The following is a 26951-nucleotide window of genomic DNA, read 5'->3' on the forward strand; positions in this document are numbered from 1 at the left end:
CTAAAGTCTAGTCTCCTTTTCTGGCCAGTAAGTTGCCTGAATTAAATGGTCACTATTGACAAAATTATGTTTCCTGCTCTTGGTCCCACAGGTGCCTCTCTCCCTGTTGGCTGAGAGGGTCTCTTCTTGTGGAGAAGACCTTTTCCGTAGAACCCAAAGGACAGCAACACTGAAGAAAATGGACACCGTGCCCAACACCAAAGTCAGCCCCAGGTACACATACCTGAGAGAGAAATGGTTGATCAGAGCCTATTTCAAAGGCAACATACGACTAGAAGGAATCAAGGACACATTCATATTTTCATGCGGTAAGGCTGATTAAGAAAAATCTTCAAGCAAGGTGATGACTCTGGAGATGAGAGTTTGCCAGCTCACCAGGTCAGGTGTTGTGTGGTTTGTGGCCAAGAAAGTGTGTCAGTCATTGACTGACCTCCTCCACCACAAATGTGCTTCAGTGAGAATAACACTAATATTTCTAGGGCAATCAATTTATTTTTGGTTGCCTCATAAGCAGTACCAGTGATACCAAATCCATTTGATGGTATTTTTGCTTTACAGGCATAATGACAGTAACAACAACAGCTGCAACAATAACATCATTATGCTTTATTAGTAACGAGTCCCAGATGAGCTTTTGTTCTTTTCTTCAAATTTTCAAAACAAGATGTACCCTCCCCTCATGTTTTTTCCTGGAGGTGGGGGGAAGGGCAACCTGTTCTCTCATTTTCCTTTTACCATTATTATTCCATTCTCCATTTCTGGTAATGTCTTTCATCAATGCAGTTCAGATAATAATTATCCTCTAGCAATAAGCTGATAAAGACAACACTGCGCTTAAGCCTCTAGATAAGCCAAGCATGCTTTGTGGCACCCTTCCCTTCCTTTTTGTGGTCCAGCTCCAACATGGAGCAATGATGAGGTTTAACAGCCCTTTCACTTATATACTTATTTATTTACTTACACATACACACTCTCACAGCAGAGTTGTTAAAAAATGGGGAAAGCTTTAGCATAAAATTGAAGTTTTAACTTGAATATTTTTTGGGGAAAAAAATCAAGTGCCAAATATTTCCAGCTGATACTGAAATAAGATGACATCCCCCTCCAAAAAAAGAGGTTACACCAAAAGAGAATGCCAAAATCTGAGCATTATTTTTAATATTGCTAGTCAGACTCTTTCATTTGGTATCAAAACTTTCACGCAAATTTTCTGACAGAAATTCTTCTACTGGTGCCAGGTGTAGATGTACTTAAAGAACAGAAGTTAAAGAACGGATGGAGAAGAGCTGTTACCTCAGTGCACTGGAGTTGTAGAGTCTGCACGCTCCTCTTCCCCCACATCTTTTGCTTCCCCATTTCAGGCAAGTGGTATCTATAGCTACTCCAAAATACACTGGGGCTGGAATTCCCGCTGGATGTATTTAACAAACAAATAGAGGCAAAAAGGTTACTTTCCAAGTGATCAGTTCTGATCTAGAGACATGTTCATGTAAAACATTAAATAACACATTCGAACAGCAATGACACTTCCACAGTGTTTGCTGGTTTGAGAAGTCGTGTCTTGTGTTGCCCGGGCACACACTGCTCTTTCCTGCCTGCCGGGAATCAGGGTGGGGAGGAAATGCATCTGAACATCAAAAAGCCCATGGAAGTCAGCGGAAGGAGTGCTGGCCTTGGCTTGGTTTCCTCACACTGCAGGACCCCTCCAGGAAAACCACAAGGAGATACTTCTCCTTTCTTGAGAGTGATGGAGCCTGTTCAGCTTTGGGGTAGGGGGTGTGCTGGGGTGAGGGTGTTGGTCGCTGGGGTGAGAAGGGAGAGAGACAGCGGGGCTGGGAGTCCACAGTGGGGCTACAAGTACCCTGAGATCCTACTGTGGCAGGGGCAATCCTGCTGCAGTGCTTGTGGGTGATGGAAAGGAAAAGCCCTTCTTCAGGTGCTAATAGTGATACTGTGGACTCTGTACAACCTGGAATGCCGCCCATGGTTGCTGGAGAAGAAAGTGAGACCGAAGGGAGTGTGAGAAAGCAGCCAGCAGCTTGTTTTGATGTCATTTCATCTGCCTCATCCAGCTTATTGAAGTCTGCTCTATTTAAACAAGTGACTTTTGCTAACTGTTACCTTTTCTGTGAAAACCTAGAGGATTTTAGAGTTTCCAGTTCATTGGCATCTCATGGTACCCTTGGATTTAGAGAAAATTTATGGATGGCTCTACTACAAGGCTGCAGTGAACCCTGCCCTCAGGCACACCTGCACTTAGAATAATTCCCTTAGAAACTAATGAAAATATGCCTGAAAAATGATTGCAAATTCTGATCCATAGCTGTTCTGTTATGCTTATTGTTGTATAAAGAGAGACAAGAAGTAATTTTGATGTTAGCTTCATAGTCTGAAAGATCATTTGCCACCTCTATGGACATTAGCAGTGCATATTTTTATTATACCCAAGACGGTTATACAATGAAATACAAAGCTGCTTCCTCTTTCCTCTTTTTTCCTAGTTTTTTTTTTTTTGGTTGGTTTTTTTTTTTTTGTGTTTTTTTTTTTTAATCATATAATATTAACTTGTCATTTAGACATTGTTCTTTCCCACAATCAAAGTTTAATTCTAGGACAAACAGTTAGTGAGAAGTATACTAAAATAGACCCAAGAGTACAACTGAACTTACCAAGTACTCTTATTGCCAGGGTGTAGATACCAAGTGCAAATGATTTCAAGTGTGGTTTAATGCATCTAAAAACAAAATATATTAAGAAAATGTGTTAAAAAGGAATAAAGAATAGACTGGATAATTTGAACACAAATAGAAAGCAAGAGGAAGGAAAGATGTGACTTTTTCCTCCTTACTGACATGGATTTTAACATAATTACAGAAGTATGTAAATAATGTGATAAAATCATAACAGTATCTAGGAATTCTGAACACCTGTATTCAATATGACATTTTTAGAAGGTAGTGCATTTTCAGATAATACCAGAACTTAGGAGTTACTAATGCAGGACAAGAAAATTAGTTGTGAAATCATGAATCGTTGGATAGCCTTATTCAGTTAAATACTCTCTGAAAATGTGGATCATGACCCAGGTTAGTATATGGTATTTAGGCACTCAGTTTTTATTGCGCTGTATCTAGGATCAGGGTCACACCTCCTGTAAGAGTAAATCCTCCAAGCTGTTGTCTGACAGGACAGAACATTTCCATTTGGACTTTTTTGAGCTTGCAGCAGGGGCCCAGCACAGACATCAGTCCTTCTGGCCCCAGATCAGCCCTGCTCCAGCCTTGGGTCATTGTCCTGGCTCTTCTAGGAGGGTGGCAGTGGTAGGCAGGCAAACAGCTGCCTTTCACATCCATACTAGCAGCAGTGTGCATATGGAACCACTCAAATTAGTAGGGCTCATTTGCCGGTAGCCTCACCAGCTGTTCAAGTGTGGTGTTTCACCCAGCATGTATCAGACTGCCTATTACCTGATCCAGCAGTACATGCTTTACTTTAAACACGTGAGTAGTCCCAGTCACATGATTAAACTGGGACATGCTTGATATGTGGGGTTGAGTAACACATGCGTACCATTATGGTAATTGATAAAACTCCCTGTTGTCACAGTCATTCTGTTCAATATAAAAAGAAAAAAAAATGGGCTGAAATTCAGTTGTCACTGTAGATAAACATAGTAGGTCTAGTCTATGTAGTCTATGTGCTCTGAACTAGGATGGACTCTGCTTCTGCAGAAATTCATGCAATCAGGAATACCTTTCAAAAATAATAAAGACATTGCAGAACTAGCTCTTTTGTTTCCCCTGAGTGATGTTCTATTATTTCCCAGTGTAGCTGCCAGAATAGCATTAAGAACACATATTGGAGATGATATTCAGGTCATCTTCCCTTAATTTAGTGAAAAGGCAAAAGGACGTGGAGGACATATATGGAAAACAACACCAAAGTACCATGGTCAAAAAATTGTTGTGTGCATCTCATTTTGTAATCTGAGTGCTTTATTCTCTAATGCACTGATCATGAATCATTATCATACGAGTTGTTGTATTATGGTTTATACAGGCACTGCAATCTATGCAGGCATGAATGTAATATGATTTTGAGTGTGAAGAACAGTGTTTTGCCCTCCTATCAGATACATGCTACACAAGCAAGCCTCAGCCTAGAAGTCCCTTAATCCAAATGCGAGGGCAGAGAAAGAAAAAAGGGGAAAATACAACAAATAACTGTACATAATAACACCTATGTGCTCCATAGGTTTTATATCCTGCAAAAAAAAATCTTATCTTTCAGATGGAAAAATAATTTGCTCGAACATTCGTGTTGTCTTTGCACGGAAACGGGAGTTCTTTGAGATTCTGAGTGAGAGCTAAACCTCTCAGGGAGATCTGAGACTTCCTTTTCACTGCCTAATCACCTGCTATTAGCTTGTGCTTGAACAACAGCTATCTGAATTGCAGGGTTTTTTTCTCCAAGACTTCAGGGCGTTCCCAAGTTCCTTGTAGTTATCTAAGACCACTAAAAAGACATATCAGCAAATGACTCATTCACTAGCTGTAAGCGTATTTCAATGATTTCGGACACGTAAACCCTTGAAGTAAATGTCACTAAATCTTATAGGCTTTTAGGGATTTAGCTGTATTTGTCCTCCGTGGCAGGTGCAACGACATCTTCTCATGTGCAAACATCAGCTTGCTTAACTGTTGGAATCTTATCAGAGCCGACTGAATACCGAATATTTTTAAAAACAGATAACTGGAAAAAATACCTAATGAAGTCTGCAACTTGACCTTGGGACTATTTGTTTTCAAAGAACATTTTTTTCTTTCTGGGAACAGAGGCATACTTTCAGTTCAGACAGATTTTCAGGGAAAGCCAGTCAGTGATGGATTTCATAAAAGCAAGTGTGAGCTGAAAGTGGAATTGTGCCCACAGGTCAGTTGTAGAGAAAAAAAAGAAAAAGAATTGAACTTACTGAAACACGATTTATTTAGCTGCTCGTCAGATTCGGGTGCCTTCAATCCAGCAGAAAAACACATAACTTCTCACTTTCAATTAAATGGCCCTCAAAGTAAAAATTATTTTCAACAGAAATAAAAGCTCTGCAGCAGAACCAATAAAGCTGTTTTGCTGATTTCATATAACAAAATGTTTTAGCATCATTATTGAAAAATTCTCTAAGCTTTTCTAAATAAATCCATTAAGAATTAAGTCCCCTGAGAGCATGTTCTAAGGATTGAGAAGTTCAGGCAACTCTGTGTGATTTAAACTCATAGGTGTTCAACTATGAACATCTCCCAGACACTTCTGCAGTGGAGACAAGATAGAAAGCAGGAGGTTGAGTATGGCAATGAGGGTTTCGAGGCCCTGTGTGGTATCATAGCCGTACATTTTCTACCATATGTTTTATGGATAGAAAGCAGACATCATGTGGAAGGGAAGCAGAAGGAAACTGTATCTCTGCATAGCCCTATGTGCAGATTTTTACAACAAAAAAATCCCCCTGTGGCAGAAGCAACCGCAGAGGGCAATCTGGTGGAAACCCCAAATGCTTTCCTACAAGCTTTCAAGTCGTGAATCATCCTCCTTTTGGTGCACGGACAGTTTCAGTGGTGCATAATCTTCAGCAAAAACTGTCTAAAGTGGATCATAACATGATTGTTCTTCTTGGAGTGATTCCTTGGAGAGCGAGCGAGAGACGCCATGTGGTTTTGCAGTACTCAATGGTAACCCAACAAGGTGGGTGGAAAAAGCTGTGCAGCTTATATGGTTTAAGGTATATCCCACACTGGCAGTGTTTGGGGAAGGCAATGGAAAAGGCTCCTCACCTCAACCATTTCTGAAAGCCTCTATGTGAATATTACTTCTGGTTCAAGGACTGTGCTGGAACCATAACTTTGTTACATTACTTTGTTTGGGTTTTTCCATATAGTCTGTATTCAGCTAGTTCTAGCACTGTTTTTTCCATGTGACATAAAGACACTGGCAATGAGACAGGGCCTGTTCCAGAAAATGTCTTTCAAAAACAGAGAGAATTTTGGGGTAAGAAAACACACCAATAATAAAGATTAGTTAAACTGTATTTACCGTTTTGTTTGAGAAGTAAAATGTACCCATCTGGAAATAATTTGGAAAAAGGAACTGAGAAAGAAAGCCTTCCAAAACAGAGCAGAGCAGCACTTAGAATCCAAAAATTGCAAGAAGCTGACAAAAATCCTGTTTAATCACTGGAAGTATTATAGTCCTTTTGCACTTTCTAAAATTAGCTTAAAAGCTTACACTCAGTGACGGACAAATAGTTCCAGCAGTTAAATATGTATTGGAACAATCTCCTGGGATAAGTGTTTAATAAACGCATGATTATTACGACAGGAAAAAAAATAATTGTGCTAAAGCTATCTTTGTTTTGAAGAGAGAAATCTGGGACCAAACAATTATATGGAGTAATAAAATTGACTAGAGGAGAAGAGTTGAGTGTATATAGAGGGTTTGGGTTAGTTCACCTCTGTGTAGCTGTGCATCGGTATCCAAAGCAAGTGAAGAAAACTGGCTACCTATAAGCATGCATGTGCACACATTGGCACATGCAGAGCTAATTTCCATTTGCATGGAGGCCATTTAACACCATTCTGGTCACATAAAAGGCTTTAAGAGAAGTGGAACTTGGTATAAATAAAGCCAGGCCTCCTAGATCATGTTTAAAACCAGAAAGGTATTGCTGGTAGAGATAACCATAAGCACCTTGTTGCTTCAGTGGGAGAAAACTCATTCTCAGATTTTGAGGATGCCTTCCAATAGTAAAAAAAATATTTAAGAAAAAAATTGTTAAAACATTTCACAGTACTAGCTGGGGAGGGAGATCTAGTTATACATGTCAAAGCAGCTTGAAAACATTTGGCAATGCTCGCAGACAATTATTTCTTACCTTAGGAGCAGTATGTATCCGGGTGTGCCACCTACTGACAAAGTATATGAAGTGATAACTGATACTACTAGAAAATACAGAAACATTTTTGGACACTCATTTCCTTTTTGACATGGTCCCACCACAGCTGAGGAGCTTTGTGAAGGCGATTCCAATGTTCCCACACAGCTGCAGTTAAAAAAAACCTGGAATACAGCAGGAAAATTGTGTGATAACCAAAACAGCGGAGAAGTGGATATTCAGGAATTGCATATCATGCTTTTCTGGGTAGCCAAAATTTTAAATCCAAACTGGAAAATGTTTTTCAAAAGGAAAAGTCTTGTTCATTGAAGGAGAAATTTATAAAGTATGTACCGTTGATGAATGTTTTTAGTGGGTTTTTAAACAGTTTTAGTAGCCAACAGCTAAAAAAAAACCCTCCTACATTCTCTGCTTCAAATTTCTGCTGGAAATAGCAAATGAGAAAGGTTTAAATGTGGGTGGCATATTGCTAAAAAAAACCCTGAGGAGTTTAGGGCCAGAGAGGATATGCCTTACTCAATTTTAATCCACATACTCTGACAGAACTGGTTGTGTTGGGAAAGTTACCACATCACATATGGAAATGAAAGATTGTCTTACAGTGTTTTTCCCACTGCCATTGGATGCCTGGCAGCCAGCGAGACAAGCAGAAATGTAGGTAACTCCATTTTCCCCGCAGATGGGGTCCCAATCGGTCTTGGAACACAGGCAGCCTGAGTTACACTCCGAAAACAGGGCTTGCTCGTAATCAGTGGTCCATTTAGTTCTGGGGGAAAAAAAAAAAAAAAAAAAAAAAAAAGAGAGAGAAATTGCAATGATATCTTCTAGCAAATGTGCAAGAAATCATTACCAAATCATGGGTTACACTCTCTGCCAGGCGCACCCGGCCAGACCTTCTGTCTATAGTCCATTAAGGTGTTGTCTCTTCACACCTATGCAGCAGTATAAATTCTTATTTCTCTGCTATCAAGAGGTTTTCACAAAATCACACCACCTACTGTGACATAGTAGCTACTTTATTAAGGGGGACAGCTAACAATTTCTACTCTTGCGTTTTTCTCAGATTTTCAAAGATTTTAGTTATCTGAGGTTTGATGCAGTTTTAACAAAACTGGACAGAAAAGTTTGATTACTCCAGTGGCAAAGAAGGGAGTGAGCTCCCCACGGGAAATGGTCACTGCAGAAGTTAGTGAGGAAGTTATCAGAATGAGATTCATCCAAGCTGAGGGCCTGATACCTTGCACAACAGCCACCTGCCATCTTCAGCCAGCTGCTGCTGAAGTCACCAGTGGAGCAGCTCCTGGGACTGCTGTGGAGTCGGTGCTGGCAACTCCTCCCATAAAGTGAGCTTTACAGAGTAATACCATGGGCAAAAGTGACCAAAGAGTGCTAGCCTCAGGTGTACCTCATGGTTAACATCATGGCTAACTCATGGTTAGTCCATGAATCCTTAAGTTTTGGATTCATAGGCTATTAAACGCCATGGGTTCTTCAGCAACACATAGAGGCAAGGAACAATTAATTGAATCTCACTCCCCTTACTGAGCTCCTCACATTTCCATAAATCTCTGGGCTCAAAGGATGGGTCCCATGGCAATCATAATTAAAAAGTAATCAGAAAAATAATCTGCACTTGTAGCATAAACCCCTCTGGGCTGAAGGCGGCAATCTTGAAAGTGTTCCGACACAATGCCTGCTGGAACAGATGGAGCAGTTTCCACTGCTTTGAATTGAATTTCTGGGAAACATATTTAGGTCAGTCATTCTCTTTTCAACAATATATACTTTGTGGAATAAAATGAGAAGGAGTTTGGTTTGCAGTAGCACTTTATGCTGAAGGGTGCCCTTCCCAGCATACCCGTGGTATGACACAGTCAGTCCAGCCACTTCCGAGTTCTCACAGCCCATTGCAAATAACAAGAGGAGCAAAAGGTAACCAAAGAAAGATGATCCCAGGGAGAGTTTTGCAGCCCCTAAAACATTGATTCTGAATTTTTTCATGATCAGTCCCCCAGAGAATATGCCAAAGGCCACAGCAGGAATGTTGATAAGACCTAAAATCAAACATAAAAATCTGTATTAGTGAAAACCCCATCTCAATGGACTATCCTTCTCAGCCACAAAAACAGCAGCAGTAATAAGATGAAGCAACAAAATATGAAATATCTTCACTCAGGGCATTTTATTTGTCCAGACTTGGATTGTTCCTATGAATGTGCTGGGACTGCTTTTAAAAACATGCTCCCAGGGAAACGTTTCTTTGCTTGTTCTTTGACTGAGAGACTACATATAAGGTTTAGACAATGATCTTCCAATTTCTTAAGCTATGCAGTTTACTCCACTGTTAGTTTGTCGGTGAAGGGATCGTTGTAGTGTTTATTCAAATGCTTTTAGTGCTATTTCTCATAAGAGCTGCTCTGGGCACAGATAAGTTACCTATGGTGTTGTGCTGCTTAGGGCAGCCAAGACAGCCACAGTCCCACTGCACAGTTTGGGGCTTTGCTATAGACTTGTGTCCTTCACCCACACAGCAACAGTAGGAACAACAGAGGCCACTCTCTGGGGCTGCCCTATTCCAGCTTTTCAGGGCAGTTCCTCCCCTTCCCTTTTCCACTGACAGGAGGAACCCAAACTGCTCATTCCTAGAGGGCAAATTCAGTTTTACCTACAGTGTTATGAAATGTGGAGCAAGACATACTTTTCTGTTTTGATTCAGCCATGACACCGATAATCCCCTAGAGAAGTCTCTGAGATGGAGAAAGCCAGTGGTATGTTGTTGCCTCAGTGAATTTCTCTGGTTTTGGTTAATGAAATGCTCCCATAGGTGAGTGTCGCAACAGCAGAAAGACAGGTGTACCCCATGGGCTCTCTTGTATTGCCCCATGGGCAATCAAGTGGAAGACCGTTGAAGGAAACATGCAAAATTGAGTGACCATTAATCCTTATCTGACAGCTTTGCTCAAAGCAGTGTCCATATTGATAGACAGACAATGTGCCAAAAAAATAATCCAGTCCAGTACAAGCAAAAAAGATACCACCCTAAATGATACTGCACAGTTAAGCAAGGTGCCTTTTGCTGGATTTCATTGCACCTGAAAATTATTTTCCCAGCTTTACCAGGCAGTTCCAGCACATGAAATTCCCCCCTTGCACAGAGTTGTGTACCCGGTTTGCAGCATTTAATTCATGCTGACATCTAGCGGTACTAAGCCAAGTGAGTGAACAAAACACAAGGAAGTACCAAAGCACACAGGTATTCATATAGCAGATGAAGTTTCAGGGGGCTGGAGCTATTATGATTTCAAATGACTTGGTATAAAACACCAGTTTATGGCATTAGAGTCTAATCTGCCTGATAGGAAGTGCACTGGGATCCCTTAAATTTCTAGCTTGAGTCAGCGTTTGATCCACCTTTACACATGGAAAAAAATCAATGCTTAGAAGAGATGCTAGTTTGATGTTAGAAAAAGCCTTATTCTATCTAGCAAACCCAGAAGTCAGTATCTTGGCCAAGTGCATGAGTCCAGTTCAGTTACTGATGAGGTTCAGGAAGCTTTACTGGGGTGGCACTTGTCACTCTGCATATACATGAAAATTATCTTGCAGGGGTTTTAGAAACAGCACCTAAAATGTAGTGTAAAATGTAGGTGGGAGGGGGAGCAAAGTGTGTATATTTAAGGAAAATAAAACAAACATAGCAGGAGGCATTTTACTTACTTGCACATTCCTTAGGTTATGACTACTGAGAGATGCCCTCTATGACCTCCAGCTGATTTTTTTTTTTTTGTTATAGTGCTTCAAATTGCTCTGTCAATTCTGATATCTATCAGAGAGATTGTGCTAGTAATTGTTTTTAATTGTATTTTTTCTTTAAAGAAGAAATTGGAGAAGAGTAGGGGAAGAGAAATAACCACTGTTAGCTTCTTAGCAAGGGCAGATTGGGAGAGAGTGGTAAAGGAGGAAGGTGAAACACCTTATTGCAGGGATGGCCACTCAGGATCCTTCCCTAGCCAAACCATCGCACATTCTCTGTTGAATATAGTCCCTATGCTTTGTGAAATCAGATGGCTCTTAATCCTCACTCAGTTTGCACATACCCGAAAGCTTAGCTCCAGAAAATCTTTAAATACAATGAGAAGTACTGTACTGAATGTAGGGATTGTTTTCTAGACTTTCTCTGGCCATTGACTATGCTGGAAGAGTTCTCCTTGCTTTTAGGAGTTTCGTGCCAGGGAATTCCAGCCTCTATCTTTAAGGAATTAACATAGCACAATGGATCAATACGGCTTTTCTGCATATATACACCTCCGTTGCTGTGCAACTAATGCTGCTCTGAAACAAGGCAGTTCCCTCTGTATTGGATGGATGTAAACCTCTTTTGCTGTCTAATGCTATTGAATCCTTGGACCTCAGGAACCGAACCCAAGCCTGCAGGTTCAGCAGCTGGGCAGTGAAGTTCACCACCCTGAAGACATCTCCAAAAATGGCCACCTTGCTACCCACAGACAGAAGTGGTGTCTCCCTATAGTGCTGTACGGGAGGGCTTGGAGACTAACTTCACAACAGAGAAAGGCTTTTGGATAAAATTAGGGCAGAAATAGCTATTTTTCCTTCACCAGCATTGCACCGGGATAATGTTAAGTTTGTAATGTGATGACTTATATAACTTTGACTTCCTTTTATTTAACACCAATGTCTTCAGAAAGTAAGAAATCACCGGCAATATCATAGCTACTTTATGGTCAGTCCCTTAGCACTCACTGAGTTGATCTTCATTTCATTGAAAAAAAATGGGAAGCCAGCAAGGGAACAGATCTGTCTGATTAAAAATGTATATAATGTATCTGAAAATTAATTCTCTTTTCAATTATTCTCTTGTGATGTACATACAGTATTTTTCAAATTTCCAGTAAAATGGGAAATAATGTATCAAATTGTGAAATCTTTTTGCAGTAACAATTACATAGCTAATTAGTGCTAAAGTAGAAATGAAATAACTTACCTTCTATGAGCTACTACTTAAAGCCAGACAAAGAGGAGAAGAAATAAACATATCCTAAAAAAATCCAATTTTCCTTAGATGTATATATACGTCATTCCTAAAATGCCAATTTTTAAGGCATCAAGAAACAGATATAGCATTACCTATAACAAAATTAGTTTTTGAAGATGTTTGCCCATATTGTTGTTCAATATACTTTGGCTTATATGTAACCATGCCAATTAAGGAATTGAACTGAATGATACTTGCACACAAATACAGAGAGTAAACTGGATTCCCAAAGAGGTTCTTCAGTGATGGCAAGAAGTCTGCAAGACAAAATGGCAGAAATGACAAGCGTGCCAGAGAGAGAATAACTGCTGTGAATAATTCTTTACAACGTGTTTACAGCTTCCAAAGAAGGACTGCAAGACATTTCAGAAAGAATCCAGGAAGTCCCATGATGGTCCTAAGAGCTATCTCATTTCTGGATGGGGGAGTGGTGGAGCGAAACACTAAGCATCAATATTCCAGAAGACCTATCTTGTTTCAGATATCTTCTTTCGATCATAAAACAGGACTGATTTTGTTTCTATGTATCCTCAACAACCACAACATCTTTTAGCTTAATCTGGGGGCAGCGAGAGCTCAGCACAGTTGACAGTAAGCACAGACATACTGAGTTACAGATTCAAGTACTGAGGGAAAATGCTTTTGGCAAAGTAGAGCCAAGGAAACGTAATCGTGCAAAGCAGCTCATTTCCAAATTCAGATAGCCCCTAAAATACTGTATCTAGCCTGTGCCCATCTGATCAGATATTGCATTTGTTTTCCTAATGAATGACCTTAAAGTTTAGCAGAAACTGAGATTTTCATATTTTTGATGCCCCACTTCTGCAAAAGTTAAGATTTGGGAATGAAAATTTTTTGCATAGTTTCATGATTTTTTTCTGGGCATAATTTTACAATTCTCAGTTTGAGAAATTCTGCATGCAACAGGGAACAATGACAAGACCCTTTTTATGCATACTAGTTAGGTGGAGAGTGGTGACACCTGAGGGAAAAAAGTAATTTCTTAAGCCATTAAAAAATGGCCTCAGAAAACACAAAGTACAAAAGCTAGTGAGAGAGACTCAAGAGTGAAGAAATAAACTCTAGTGACTTGAATGACTTGCCTTTTGCCATCTCAGCAATCTTCACCTGTTGTTGGTAAGATTTGTGTTGCTCCTTGTTATCTTCAGTGATGAACTTTGACTGCTCAGAAGAGGTACTGGAGTCCTTTCTGCTCTCTGGCTTTGGGAGGTGCTTTGGCAGGAACCAGAAGGGGATGCCAGCCAGAACGCTAATTGCACCTGCTATTAAGTAACCCAGCCACCAGGCTCCCACCCACTGCGTGTCCTTGTGAGTTATCGTTATACTGTCTGGAGAAAGTCAAAAAAAGGAGAAACAAATTCTTTTTGGGAATGTTTGCAGATAACAAGGAAGGTAATTTTCCAGGGACTTTCTCCAAAGGAGTCCACTGCCACCTTCCCCTCTCCAGATTTAGCTGTGCTTTGTGTCTCTATCAGTGTTAGAGGAGCAATTGTAGGGCAGCAATAAGGTCTTCCTGATTCCTGTGACACAGCAGCAGCCTTCCCCTGGTACCATGGGGTCCCCAGCCATGCCACGTGCATGTCCCCAGGGAGGCTGCAAGGACCAGGACATGGGGTAGTCCAGGTGCCCAAGCTCTTGCTCCTAGCTGGACTGTTCTACAGAAAAGTGTCAGGAAAAATAGGGTGGGAGGTGTTTTCTTGAGAGGACGGGAATCAGGAGCCCCGGTACCCTCTCTTCTCCAAGCAATGACAGTGTACTACAAAGTGCCTACACACAGCTCTTGGCAGGATCCTGAGCCTCAGTCCTGCCTCCCCTGTTGTCTTCCCAGAAACTCCTCATCAGAGCATCTCCCAGGAGGCACCAGCTGCAGATTTTCTGGGGCTGAGGAAGAGTCAGGCCTCCTACTTCCTCCATACCCAGCCTTCTGGCTAGCCTTTTCTGCATGGGGTACTCCATTGCTGTCAGCCTTTTTATTTCATAAAGCACCCACTTTACTCTGCAAGCCCTTTGTGCCTAGAAGATAGGCATAAGAAGTTCTTGGCCTAAAATAGGCATATTGGAGCCTGACTGATTTTTTTTAAAATCTGAACTTTCTGACTTACCCAGATCTACAAAGCCAATGTCAACATAAAGTTTGGCACACAGAGATCCTAGAAGAAAGCCAAATATTGGCCCTATAATTGCAACTGTCTGTACGCAGCCTGCAATAGAAAACAGGGGACTGTTACTCTTCTGAGTTAAAAAGAGCACTGGCTCTTGCTGCACCTAACAGCAAAGTATGACATACAGTGGGTAACAAGTGATACAGTCTTAAAATACTGAGAGCAAAAAAAATTTGCTCTCTGACACATTAATTACACAAGTTAGAACATTTTCAAGAAGAAAAAATCCAACAATAAAATTTCCCCCACTACATTGACACTTTGAATTTTTTTTTGCTATCGTCCAATTAAAGAATGAAATTCAACCCAAAGGAAAAAAAGTTGGGGAACTTAATGGCCTAAACTCAATAACAGCACCAATCTGTGATTGCTAGAAACTCTTCAGATGACTAGACTGGAGTAACTGGAAGGCAAATGGCAATTATTTAACTGCTCACTTTAAGTTGTGGTGGGTCCTGAATAGGCTGAAAAATAATTTTGGTTTAGTACCCAATACTAACATGTATACTTTGATTTGGTACCCAATACTAACATGTTTCAATACGCCCTCAGCCAAACTTTCTATATGCTTTGAATTTGCAAAATTGATCTGGAAATCTGGACAGACTTGTTGTCCCAAAGTGGGGTCGTTCACCCGGTGTGCAGATGCCAATATACACACAGAGCAGAGGTATTATCTATTTATTTCATCAGACTGAATCTTTTATAGACACAACCTGAGTTTTTGCCTTTTGCCGGGCTAGAAATTCGTCAAGGCAGGATGCTGGTGGGGAAGGATTTTTTTATAACATCTCAGGTGAATGTCCAGAGGTCTTCAGACAAAAAACACAACAAGAAAACAGTGATACCAACTTTCCAGAGCCTCAGTACCATTGTTTATAATTCTACCTGAACCTGGCGGGAATGTTTTGAGTGCCTGCTGAAAGTCTATTTTAAGTGCTTAAAAGAGTACATGTTTTTTATCACTTTCCAGAGAACTGAATGTGCACAGAGGCTCAGCAGTCCACATCCAGAAGAATTAGGAAGATTAGGGTAACAGCAGGAACCTAAGGTCAAATTCTTTCCTCAAATTAAGATAATGGAACTGTGCTGGTGTAATTAAAAGGGAACTCAGTCCCTTGAGTGTACATGACTATTAAATAAACTTTAATATTGGAAATGATGCAAACAAAACAATCAAGGCAACTTAGTTCAATAACACTCATTCCATTATTCAGAATGACTCAGTTTCCTCTGGGGTAAAATCTATTAGGAAAAATAATTATCTGTTTTACCAATGTATAAGGCAGCGTTCTCTTCAATGGCATAATCATCAATGTATGTAATTCCTAGAGGCTGGATAGGAGTTTCACCTATTCCACGCAAAAGATTTCCCAGCAAAACATAGATCCACATGGAAGAACCTGGTTCTTTTTCACATCCTGGGTACATCACAAGAGAAACAACAATGATGTGTTTTTCATAACACTTTGACACTGAATGCACAGGACTTCTAAAATACTTAAAATGTGGGAAAATCAGCGTGAAAACTGAAAAATGTTTGGGGGGGGATGGCAATTTTAACCCAATTAGCTTGAAATGAACATGTTTAATGTGAACTTAGCCAAAGACATTAGAAGTTGGTTAGTTTTATAAATTTGATGCCACATCCCTTTTCAGAAACCTTTTTCACTTCCTTCTAACCAAAATTGGGATCTCCTAATGGAAAGATTTGGCAAACATTGTCAATAATGAGCACAGCCACATGTAATCCACAGGTATGAGGATGCAAACGTGCACACGTTTTGTGACATTGATTTGCTCATCCATAGCTTACTCACAGCCAGGCATTGAGGAGGAAGGCTCCTTGCCCACAAGAAGCTCAACTCACCCAGAGGGGACACACCTTCCTGGTGTGCAAAATGGAGGTCAGCGGGCAGGGAGAAGAACAAGAAGGGGGGTCTGCAGCTATTTCCAGTGTGGTAAAGATCCAAAGGCATGTTTCCCAGCAGAGGGAAGGCCATGACTTTTCAAGGTCCCCATGGGAGATTGTCTGGTGTTTATGGAAGCCACAAAGCTGCAGAAAGTTGCCAGAGGAGACAGCAAGGCTGGAGGAAAGGCTGCAGCCTGAAAAAGTGTCTTGGCAGTGGGTAGTGGCAGTTGTATATTTATTTTTAATAGATTTGCCTCAGCCAGTAGATCTGGCTTTCCTGTGGGAAAGATTTAGCTGATTCCTATTTACTATTTTTTTTTGCATTGCTGCATGAGACTTCGGGAGCCTTTTGATGTATTTCAGAGTACTTATCACAATATTTAAAAGTCATCGTGCTCACCTGCATTTATTTTTGCGTGAGATTTTTCCAAGGCTGAGAGTGGAGTTTGGCTTTTATCCTGCAGACATGGAGAGATGCTAACAGTCGAGTTGATGGTGGAAGGGAATCTTTCATACCGATATCTGTTTATAAACCAAAGTTGTTTTTTACTGTCCCAACTTATAAGAAAAATCAAACAGATCTGTTACTGTCATGGAAGTTAAGGCCATAGCGCTAAAATGCAGATTTCATCAGCATCCAGTGCTGTCAATGATGGTTTACAGGGGATAAATGGAACTGCAGGAATATGTGAAAATTGTCCCTGTGGTTTTCTCTGTGTCACAGTGATGCATTTCAGTTTAGTAGGCACTTTCCTCTGCTACAACACATGAATCCCTACTAAGAGATTATCAGACTGTGGGTGTAACCTCTGGCTTGCGTTTGATACCCAAATTGCTTTCCTGAGTTTAGCCATCACTTCTTCACTAGAAGCTTCAACAATTCTGAAACCGTGTCAAAATGTAGCTAATTAAGATCACAGACTAATAAAATGATTGAGTTGATTACAATGGAGAATAACATATATGATAAATTATTTGGGCTGCAGTAATAAGTCTTTTCATAACAAATATTAAATTGAGTAACCACATCCTCATATGCCTATTTCTACAGGCATGTTCACACTCAATACTGAAATATTTCAGCTAGCTAACATTCAGTGAGCATAGCCCAGTTGGAAAATACCAATCACTTTGCACTTACCGTCCCATGAAGAACTGGGGCATTGCAATTAGGAATGTTCCAGCTGACATAATTAAGCAGCCTGCTCCAATTATTCTTGGCCTGTGAAGCTTCGCTCCAAAGTAGCTTACAAGAACTATGATTAGGAGGTTCCCTTTGAAAGTACAAAAGGAAAACTGAGTTTTACAACTTGTCAATAAGAGATCCCCTAAAATAATGAAGCCTAAGTGCGATATATGCAGCAATTTCAGGGAGAGAGGGCTGACTGCCTGGGGCTGGTGTTTATCCCTCTTTCCAGGCATTCTTATAGAAGCCCAATGCCTTCCATGATAAGGCATGATAAGAAAACCATAAGCTTTTGGATAAGCAGCTGGAAAAGAGGAGGACTGTGCCAGCTGAAGAGAACAATAGCCAGAAAAGCAGGAAGAGAAGGAATCAAAGAGAGCTTTACACACAGGCTAAGATTTCATTCCCATGAATACCACAGTCCACTGAACCTCCATGAGATAAATTCAGTAATCTGAAATTGCAGGTGGCAACATCATGCTGAAAAGCTTAGTGCAAGAAGGAAGGGGATGGAGTGGACAATGAACATAGAATCATAGAATTGTCTAGGTTGGAAGGGACCTTTAAGATTATCTAGTCCAACCATCAACCTAACTCTGATAGAAAAAAAACATCATTAAACCATGTCTCTAAGCACTATGTCAGCCCATCTTTTGAAAGCCTCCAGGGATGGTCCCTCAACCACTTCCCTGGGCAGCCTGTTCCAGTCCTTGATAAACCTTTCAGTGTAAAAATTTTTCCTAATCTCCAATCTGAACCTCCACTGGTGCAACTTGAGGCCATTTCCTCCTGTCCTCTTGCCTGTTCCTTGGGAGAAGAGACCAAACCCCGCCTGTCTGCAACCTCCTTTCAGGTAGTTGCAGAGAGCGATAACATAGATTACAGTTAGAGGTTTGCGCTCTTGCAGCTTAATAAATCACAAAGGGGAAAGACTTGTCAGAGAGGTGGATTGCTGACAAAAAAAAAAGAGAGAAAGTGGAAATCTATGTGGGTAAATTCTCATTCAACAGTCAAAATTTCTATTAGCATTAATTAGTCAGACACTAAGCTTATCAATTTACAAAATATTTAGGACTATGTTGAATTGCTTTTATCAGCAACCCTATCCTATGCAACATAATCATTTTGACAGTCATGCCAATTTTTACTAGCTGAATCTTGCTCAGTTTTAATAGTTCAAGTAAATTCATAGAACCATTTTTCACAACAAATTACATCGGTGTTTTTTTTTCTGAAAACAAAAATGGGTTTCTACAGCACATACCAATTTCAAAACTGCCATCAATAACGCCAACCAAAGAGGATGGGATATCAAATCTTCTTTCTATTTGTGTGATAGTACTTTTTAGATAACTTCCTGACAGTGCTTTAGCAAAATAAACAAAAGACAATGCACCAAGAAATATCTGTGAAGGAAATTGACAGTGATTAAAATCAGGCAGTAAAAAAGACTTCACTTTATGAATTCTTTTTAAACAATTCTTACATCTCCACCTTTTCTTTTCCCAAATAACCACATCAGTATATCTCCTACTCTTTATGAAATGCTAGGTTGCCAATTTGTCTATTTCTTATGAACAATAATGATATAAACTGAACTTCCTATTAGCCACTGCTAATTCCAGGTAGATCACGGAATCATAGAACCATAGAATGGTTTGGGATGGAAGGGACCTTAAAGATCATCTAGCTCCAACCCCCCTACCATGGGCAGGCACACCTCCCACTAGAGCAGGTTGCTCAAAGCCCCATCCAACCTGGTCTTGAACACTTTCAGGGATGGACCATCCACAACTTCTCTGGGCAACCTGTTCCAGTGTCTCACCACCCTCATAATGAAAAATTTCTTCCTGATATCTAATCTAAATCTACCCTTTTCTAGTTTGAAGCCATTACCCCTTTTGTCCTATCAAAAAGATGTCAAAGTTACTGACGCTTTGAAAGATGAAGACATAAATCACCCTCCTGTTTTCTCTAAGGAGGGGGTGTCTTAGACAATAACAATAAGGGTAAATCTTAAGTATGGCTTGGTGGGGAGGGGAATTGTTGTTTGGGAGCTTTTTAACATAGGCTTTTGCAATCAGCTGGATTTTAGAGCCCTGTTCTGGTAAACTGTTGGACCTGGCCAGGGTGGCCAGGAGGGAGAAGTCTTGGCCACCAGTGACATGGCTCCATGAGTTGAACAGTGACCTGCCAGGCAATTCTCTTCTAGGCTCATACTTTCCCCACGAGTTTCTTTGTCAGCTCTAATGCACACATCTTCTTTTAAGTGCACACTGCATTTTGCTGGGGGAGAACCTTCTTGCATTCTTCTGTTTTGAAGAAGCAGTTGTTTTCTCTTAGTTAGGTCTATATATGTTTTAGTGTGTTAGTCTGAGTCAGGAGTGGGCTTTGGAAATGAAACTCCCACACCCTCAACTGCACTTCAGTACATATTGCAAATGTGAAGACTGAATGCCTTTTACACAAAATTAAACTGGAAGATGTGCTCCAGAAGGGCACTACATTCACTTCAATAGCTAATGGCTCTTCAGCCCCTGGGACAAGCCTAGAGCTGATTTGAAGTAGCTCAACACCCTGAAATGCATAGAGTTGGGAGTGCAGGGGCCTTCACACCAACTGTTTCAATCCTGCAGAGCTATTGCCTAAATTTTCCTTCAATAAATGCAGACTTAGTAAGCTTACAAGCTCCAGGGATGCTCACGCCCTGTGCAAGTGGTCATGGAAACCACAACTTTGTTTTCTACCTTGAGATACAGGTTGTGTTGACTGAACATGTAGGGATGCTCTTTGTAAAAGGTGTTAAAAAAAATATACCTAAACCAGAAATTAAAAGACACAGTAATGTTTTGTATAAAGAGAGGTCTAGACCCTTGTCCTACTCCTTAGACCTGCTCTGAGCAATCATGCTTCCAGTAAGCAGGTACTCTGAAGCGATGTACTCACCTCCAGTGCAACACTCCTTACAAGATCTCATTTGACAAGGCACATTGGTAATAACACTGGCATCACTGTTGAATGCAAATTCTTGCATTAAGGTTCAAATATATCTCTGTGTCACATTCAACACACTATGCTTTATCCAGTGATGGTTATTCCTTCTTCAGAGGCGCTTGTGGGTAAATAGACAGTATCTGGTTCTTATTTCCCACAATGAGGGCTTTCAAAAGCTCTCTGTTAAAAGATTGCCGTAATATTGTACATCTTCTGTGTGTTTATACCCTTGGATTTTAAATAGCAATATGAAAGCAAATATGGTTTTTCACAAGAAAATCATATGGGTCAAACTAGAACTCTTTCTCTCTTTGGCACGAGTTTTTCTACTGGGTTTGCAGCCGTACCAGGAAGGAGATGGAGACCACATGCAGTGGTGGAAAAAAGTTCCCAATCTAGAGCTGGGACAGAAAGGTGCACATGATGTCACATTCTCCTGTGGTTTCTCAGTGACTGTAAGTAAATATTTCACCACATCTTTCTGGTTAATAAAGGCAATTTTAAGACGTGGGAAGGCTGATAATTAGTAAAAACAATCTGTTGAATCTGCATATTGTTTTGGTAATGTTAGGCAAATATACAGCTGAAGTAGACTTTTTTTGTGACTTAGAAATATCTTTAATAATTTCATACTGACTCATCAAGACATAATCAGAATTGAGAAATGTTGGTTCACCAAAAAGAAAGGGTTTTCTAAGTCCCTACTGGAATAGGTTAATCATATCATTTTGGGCTCCCAGAAGACACAAATTTTTTGAACAGAAAGAAACTGAGCTGAAATATTATTGCTTTTCTATTTTTGGAATTAATAAGCTGATTCCTGACCGGCTAATCTGTGACTGAAGGTTTATTCAATGAGGGAATTGGATTATTGTTGCAGCAAATGGAGGAACAACGATAGAATTACTATTTTGCTGCACATTTAATTAATACACCTCATCTTCTATTACAAAACAGGACCCCATTTTTGGGCCTTTACAGGATCAGAAAAAGTCAAGAGGAATATTCAGGACTCAAAATATTTTTTATAGCAGTCATCAGACTCAATTAATCCCACAATTAACTGTTTTGCATAATTTATGGACTTCAGGTCAACTGTTACTGAAGTCATTGACTGCATTGGGGGCTGGATTAGTATCTGAAAGTAGGTATGTGTGGAGTGTGAGAGAGCGAGAAAAAAACAACAGAAATAAAGTCTGTTCTAGATTAAAAGAACTGGGCAAGGCCAAAAACTCATTTTTCATATCACTCAAATCACCTTGTCTCACCATTGTATGCTGATTTATTGAGACCTCACCCAAGAGAGTGCTAGCGTTTTCCAAGCTGGCTTTGGAAAGCAGGTAGAGACAGGAGGGAAAGCATCACATTGCCTCCTGTACCCCAGTGTCCCACGCAGGCAGGAATGCTCCTCCAAGGTGCAGTGGTCCTGCCATCAGGTAGGTACAGCTACATTATGAGGCTTAAAGCAGGGAGCTTCCATTGCCTCGAGCAGGTACTTCTTATGGGTGAGAGAAATGCAGATACAGAGGTAAGATTTCTGCAGTTTTGTTTCAAAGTCACCTCATGCAGACTTCTCTCAGATCAGGAATATTACAATAAAACTTAAATAATATAGCACTCAAAACTGGTGGACCATAATACAAATAATATTTTACGGAGGCCAGAACACTACCATGGCTACAATCTTAAAAAAGCAATTTGTACTAACAGTTGCCTGCAGTACCTGTTTGCCAAAACTCTGTTCTTAACTTCAGGAAAGTAGGGTGGTGCAATAAGAAGGATACAGTGACCCTTGAAGATCTCATAACACACAAGCCTCAACCAGTATGTTATGTTTGTACATTGCCAAACATCAGGCTAATACTGATATGAAGCAGAGTTTTTTGTGACTTAGAAATATCTTTAATAATTTCATACTGACTCATCAAGGCATAATCAGAACTGAAAAAGGGTTAGTTCACCTCCCCCCCCCAAAAAAATAATTCTAAGTCCCTACTGGAATATTCAAAAACTCTTACTCTACCTTTATACCTCCACAACATGACTGCTTTTCCTTGGAGGCAGAAGATTCAGATTTGAATGAAGATCGGTCCACAGGCAGGATTGCGTTGTTTGAGAAAAAATGAGTATTTTCTTTTGATGAAATCTCCATGATGATATCCCTGCCTCTAAAGCAGAAAACATGGAAAACATTTTAAAAGGGCATCCTATTAGCTCAGCCTCAAAAGCTCGTCATGTGGCAGCAACACCCTGCTGTACTGTTTTCCCTACAACAGCAATTATCAAACTTTACAACAGAATCTGACCAGCGCACTGGGTGTTTAATTATGGAAATTTGCAATCCACTTGCCTATAATAATGAAGATTAAATCATACTCAGCAAACAGTCTTCAGCTTCATTCTCTAGCTATCATCAATGTGATTTCACTGAACATTTGACCAAGCATTACCGTCAGACTAAATGAGGCTTGTTAACATTTTAAACAACATTTCTGGAGCTTATATGTAAGTTCACGTTTCTAGATGTGACCAAGTCTGCAGATATTTCTCAGAGCTGATCTCCGAATTTCCCATATATCTGGGACATTAAGTAATTAGATCAAAGGAAATCTAGCCCCGTTAATGAGGGACTTGAATTGTTTTAGGTTGAAACATTAGCTCTAATCGTCTGATGTCAGCTAATGAGTTACACAAGAATAAAGAGGTTTAGTTCCCTTTACCATTTTAGATAGGGCCTTAGGGCTCAGTGGTCAATTGTTACAGGAAAAATGTGAATTTGCTTCTTTGCAGGTAAATACAAAGAAGTAAAGAAAACTTAAATACCGCATTTTGAGAACCAAAGATATCAGTAATTCTTAAATCTCTACTTACATACTGCAGTACTTTGTTCTTAATTTCAATCTCTAAATCAGATCTGAAAATATTTATGAAATCAGCTTCTGTGTTCACTTTTAAGCAGCACTATGTTTTATAGAACTACTGGCTGAAAACACAAATAGGAGAAGTTCCTATTCTTTTATGTTTGTCGAAACACACAGAACTGTCTTACATAAATAAAAAAAAATATATGGTTTTATGTATAGTTATGTGTAAATACACATGTATTTATTGCTTCCCAAGGGTCTGTGCAGTACTCACTTGTGCTTCCAGAAATGTGAGTGAAAAATGACAAAAACATATCTAGATGATAAGATTTGCTCATGTAAATATTGCCTAGGCTCTGTTCATATACGGGCATATACAGGCCAGGCAAAAAGACTGTGGCTGTGGCACCAGCATTTTCACTGAGCTCTCTTCATCACATCAGATGAAATAAGAGCTACTGACTACACACAAGAGAAATATTTGCATTTGACGCTGCCCTGACAGGGATTGTAATGCATTTCCTTGTTAGGACTAGTAAGTATACAGATTTAAAAAAAAAAAAAAAAAACAACCAACCAATAACAGAAGAAGAATGGTTTGTGCTTCCTGCAGAAAACATAACCTATTCCTGGTCTGCTGCTGCCTTTCTTGGGACCTTGGGAAAAGTCACATCATCTCTCTATGCTCCACTGCTGAACTTGTGCAATGGGGTGTGACACCGTGTACCTCACATAAATTCATTCAAACTTGTGAGCATGGGCATGACACTCACATAAGGTATGCTGCCATGTAAGCACATGAAATAGCCTTTCACTTAAGGCTTGAAATGCTCTGCATACTATTACTACAGCAATTTAGGGATGAAAAAAGGAAAACATCTGAAAAACACCTGAAATGCAGCTACACAGCTAAGGGAATTGTCGTTATCTCTGAGCAACCTAACATCCAACTTGAGAAGGTCCAGCAGAGGAGCAGGGTCCTGCACAGTCTCCTCCACTGCACCCCATGTGCAGAGTTGATTAAAAAGAAGGGTAGAATATGACACACGGATGCTTGGCAGCAGCATACAAGATCATGTCACGCTGAGTTGGTACAATTCTCAAATGGAGAGCGGTACTTAAACAAAACTTATACACAGCAGTATAAAGAATTATTACAGTATAAAAATTATTGCCATTTCTTATCAGACTCGTATGGCAAATGGAAGCATGCTAGGTAAGACTGGGAGACATACAAGTTTTACAGGCTTTAATGTATCCCCAATTTCCCCATTCCTATGGCATGGCCTTAAGGAGGTCCATAGTTTTCTGGCCCAGAGAAACCTGCAACCATATATCTCAGAGCATCAGTTCAGCTGCCCTGACAATGCCTCTGAGGGAAACTGTTGACACAAGACAGAGAGGAGAGCAGTGTGCCCAGTGGTACCACAGCCCACTGCAACATTAGATTTAATCTTTCCTCTTTTGTGCAACGAGCATGAATATAAGTATTTCACTCTAACTACAATCTTGCCCTCTGCCACCCAAATACTTTTTGGTGCCATTAGTATTGTGCTGGGAGTATTTGTAATACGCTGCCAAGTGAATTGGGAGATCAGAGGTAGCTCTGGTTTTATCCAAGCAGATACCTAGCTGGTAAGGATGGTCTCTTACTGACTTGGGTACAGTGAGAGCCTTAGGTTTTTGCAGTATCTTGGATACCATATTTCTCCAGTGCCATGAAATATGAGAACAGATAGCCCGTGTCAGATCATCCTTCACAGATGTGGCAGGAATGCCAGAGAGTGCAATACTGTGTAATGGCACGTGAGGTCAGGTTACTGGACCAATTTGGCTGATGACAACAAAGAGCCAGAGTTCAGTTGGTGGCACTCTGCTTCTTAATAAAGGTCTTAAGGTTTTGTTCTCTATTTTCTATCTTGTGTTTTAAAAAGACAAGAAAAATGCAGTCACCTCATCACCACTGAAACACTCTGGGCCAAATTCAACCCTTTCATGGTTACAGTGCTAAATACAAGCATTCTGTATCCAGCAGGCTCCATGCATCTCTCCCCATATATGTGTATGTGCGTGTACACAGTTGAGATGCATCTAATTATGGATTATTTACGTGATCTAACACGTCTGACTGCAGAAGTGTCTGTGCTTGGATGCATATGCACCCCCCCACACACACACAAATGTCTTAAAGCTAGATCTATTGGAAGACAAACTGCTAAATGAAAAGATATTATTATACAGGTGAAGTGCATTCTGTCTACTCACTAATCATTTAAAAATAAGACCTGAGCAACAATTAACCTTGGCAAGAGTTTTAGATTTAGGTTTGCTTGTTGTTTTAAGTATGTATCTTTACCACATAACACTTACAATGATAAAAATATATTCATTTTTTTTTTTAATCAGTCATTTTCATTAAACCTGCACACAATCTTCCAAAATGCAGGTATCCAGCTGTCATATAAGCAAACAACCATACGGGAAGAACAAAACCAAGTGTACCAAAGCATAAACAGTTAAATGTGTGTACATAGACAATGCATTTTCCCTTCCTTCAACAAGTAACATATAAGCAGTATTTCCCAATTACAAGTAGCATCTCCTGAAGCTTGCAGAGCACTCTGAAATCTTCAAGGCTCTGTGAAGACATTTAATCAATGGAGTTTCCATGGATTAGTTCTTCTAAATCCCTTTTGTAACTTTTACCAGAGACTAAGAAAGCAAGCCACTAAAGGAAGCATCGTACAAGGCAGTTTTCTCTCCTAAAAAAGCTGCTCTACTGTATGATAGCCAAGGAAGAGCAGGTACATAAGTGAAAGCAGAGTCTAATTCTGTTAATGTATTCTGCACCATCATCCCCAAAACAGATGTAGAGGTTCTTTTGGGCAGGACTAAAGTGAGAGCTATCAAAAGCTGAGATATTTTAGTCTCTGCAAAGCTAAAGGAGGGAAGAACATGGTGTTCTACCCCCACACTTTGGAAGGATCAAATCAAACCAAGGCAGTTCCACTGTAAAATTGCCTTTTGTGGGAATACTGAAATAATTAGCGAGCAGAATTTGATCACCAGTCATTCTAACAGGAAGGAAAGACACTGAAGTGGGTGGCCTGGACTGAAGGGATCCTTACAAATGTCATCACACCTATGACAACTGAGTAAGTCCAGGAGGGTGACACTCTGCCTGAAGGATGGCTACTGGCCATGCTCACACCCCCTCCCTGCCTGTCACCTGGGCTCACAGCTGGGGCACCAACCCCTCCTTGCATATCTGCCTCCAGCTGCCTGGGGTGTGGAAGCCCTCTCTGGCAGTTCTGCTTTCTGTCCCACCAAAAGCACGCCTGATAACTCACCTGTGGCACAGCTTGGGTGGCAGTGGCATTCGCTCTCCCAAGGACCATGGGGCTGTGCCCAATGGTCAGGTCCAAGGATGAGCCTGTCCCTGAGCATGCAGGCAGTGGGCAGAGACACCGTCAGGCAGTTCCTGAAACATCCCTCCACTCATTCAAACTCCAGCAATGAAAAAGAGTCCTTCCCCCCACTGGAAACTCCCCCGCTTTGCAGTAAGCCTCCTTAGACATGCCTTTATTGTGTGTTAGCCTACAGGCATAGGACCTGCACTTGCTAGAATAGGTGGACACAGGAGACTGGTACAGACACTGTTTACCAAAGAACCCAGCTAAAGAACATCTCCTCTGAAAGGTGACTCAACAAAGAGAAGAAGAAAAGTCAAATCTTACCTGGCAGCAGAAATCCCCAGAGATGGTGCCTACCAGTTTTCATAGGTAAACTCCCTCTATTGCTTATGCATACCTGTAC

At 40.5% G+C, this 26951-nt stretch overlaps 1 protein-coding gene across 2 annotated transcripts; it reads right to left on the bottom strand.

Annotated features, from left to right (window-relative positions):
* LOC141476063 (solute carrier organic anion transporter family member 1C1-like) lies at positions 1–26951 on the bottom strand. Of its 2 annotated transcripts, XM_074164689.1 has the most exons (16): positions 26873–26951; positions 25008–25014; positions 22295–22433; positions 18542–18683; positions 17233–17365; positions 16492–16613; positions 15454–15600; positions 14120–14218; positions 13100–13345; positions 12089–12253; positions 8802–8997; positions 7544–7709; positions 6923–7107; positions 2670–2734; positions 1294–1411; positions 1–223 (listed from the first exon to the last, which is right to left on the bottom strand). In XM_074164689.1, exons 1-16 carry the CDS (start codon positions 26913–26915, stop codon positions 1–3), a joined length of 2196 nt encoding a protein of 731 aa, XP_074020790.1. In that variant the 5' UTR covers positions 26916–26951. The 2 variants fall into 2 exon arrangements, with proteins under 2 accessions (XP_074020790.1, XP_074020787.1); XM_074164686.1 differs by lacking the exons at positions 15454–15600; positions 25008–25014; positions 26873–26951 and having other exon boundaries at positions 22295–22423.

This window comes from Numenius arquata, chromosome 2, assembly GCF_964106895.1.
Source record: "Numenius arquata chromosome 2, bNumArq3.hap1.1, whole genome shotgun sequence".
Classification (NCBI taxonomy): Eukaryota; Metazoa; Chordata; class Aves; order Charadriiformes; family Scolopacidae; genus Numenius; species Numenius arquata.

Coding starts and splice junctions, on each gene's coding strand:
- LOC141476063 (XM_074164689.1), bottom strand. CDS start 26,915: ATGAAAACTGGTAGGCACCATCTCTGGGGATTTCTGCTGCCAG. Junction 15,601..16,491: donor TCACGCAAAAATAAATGCAG/GTGAGCACGATG, acceptor TGATGTACCCAG/GATGTGAAAAAGAACCAGGT. Junction 13,346..14,119: donor CATTGGCTTTGTAGATCTGG/GTAAGTCAGAAA, acceptor GACTTTCTCCAG/ACAGTATAACGATAACTCAC.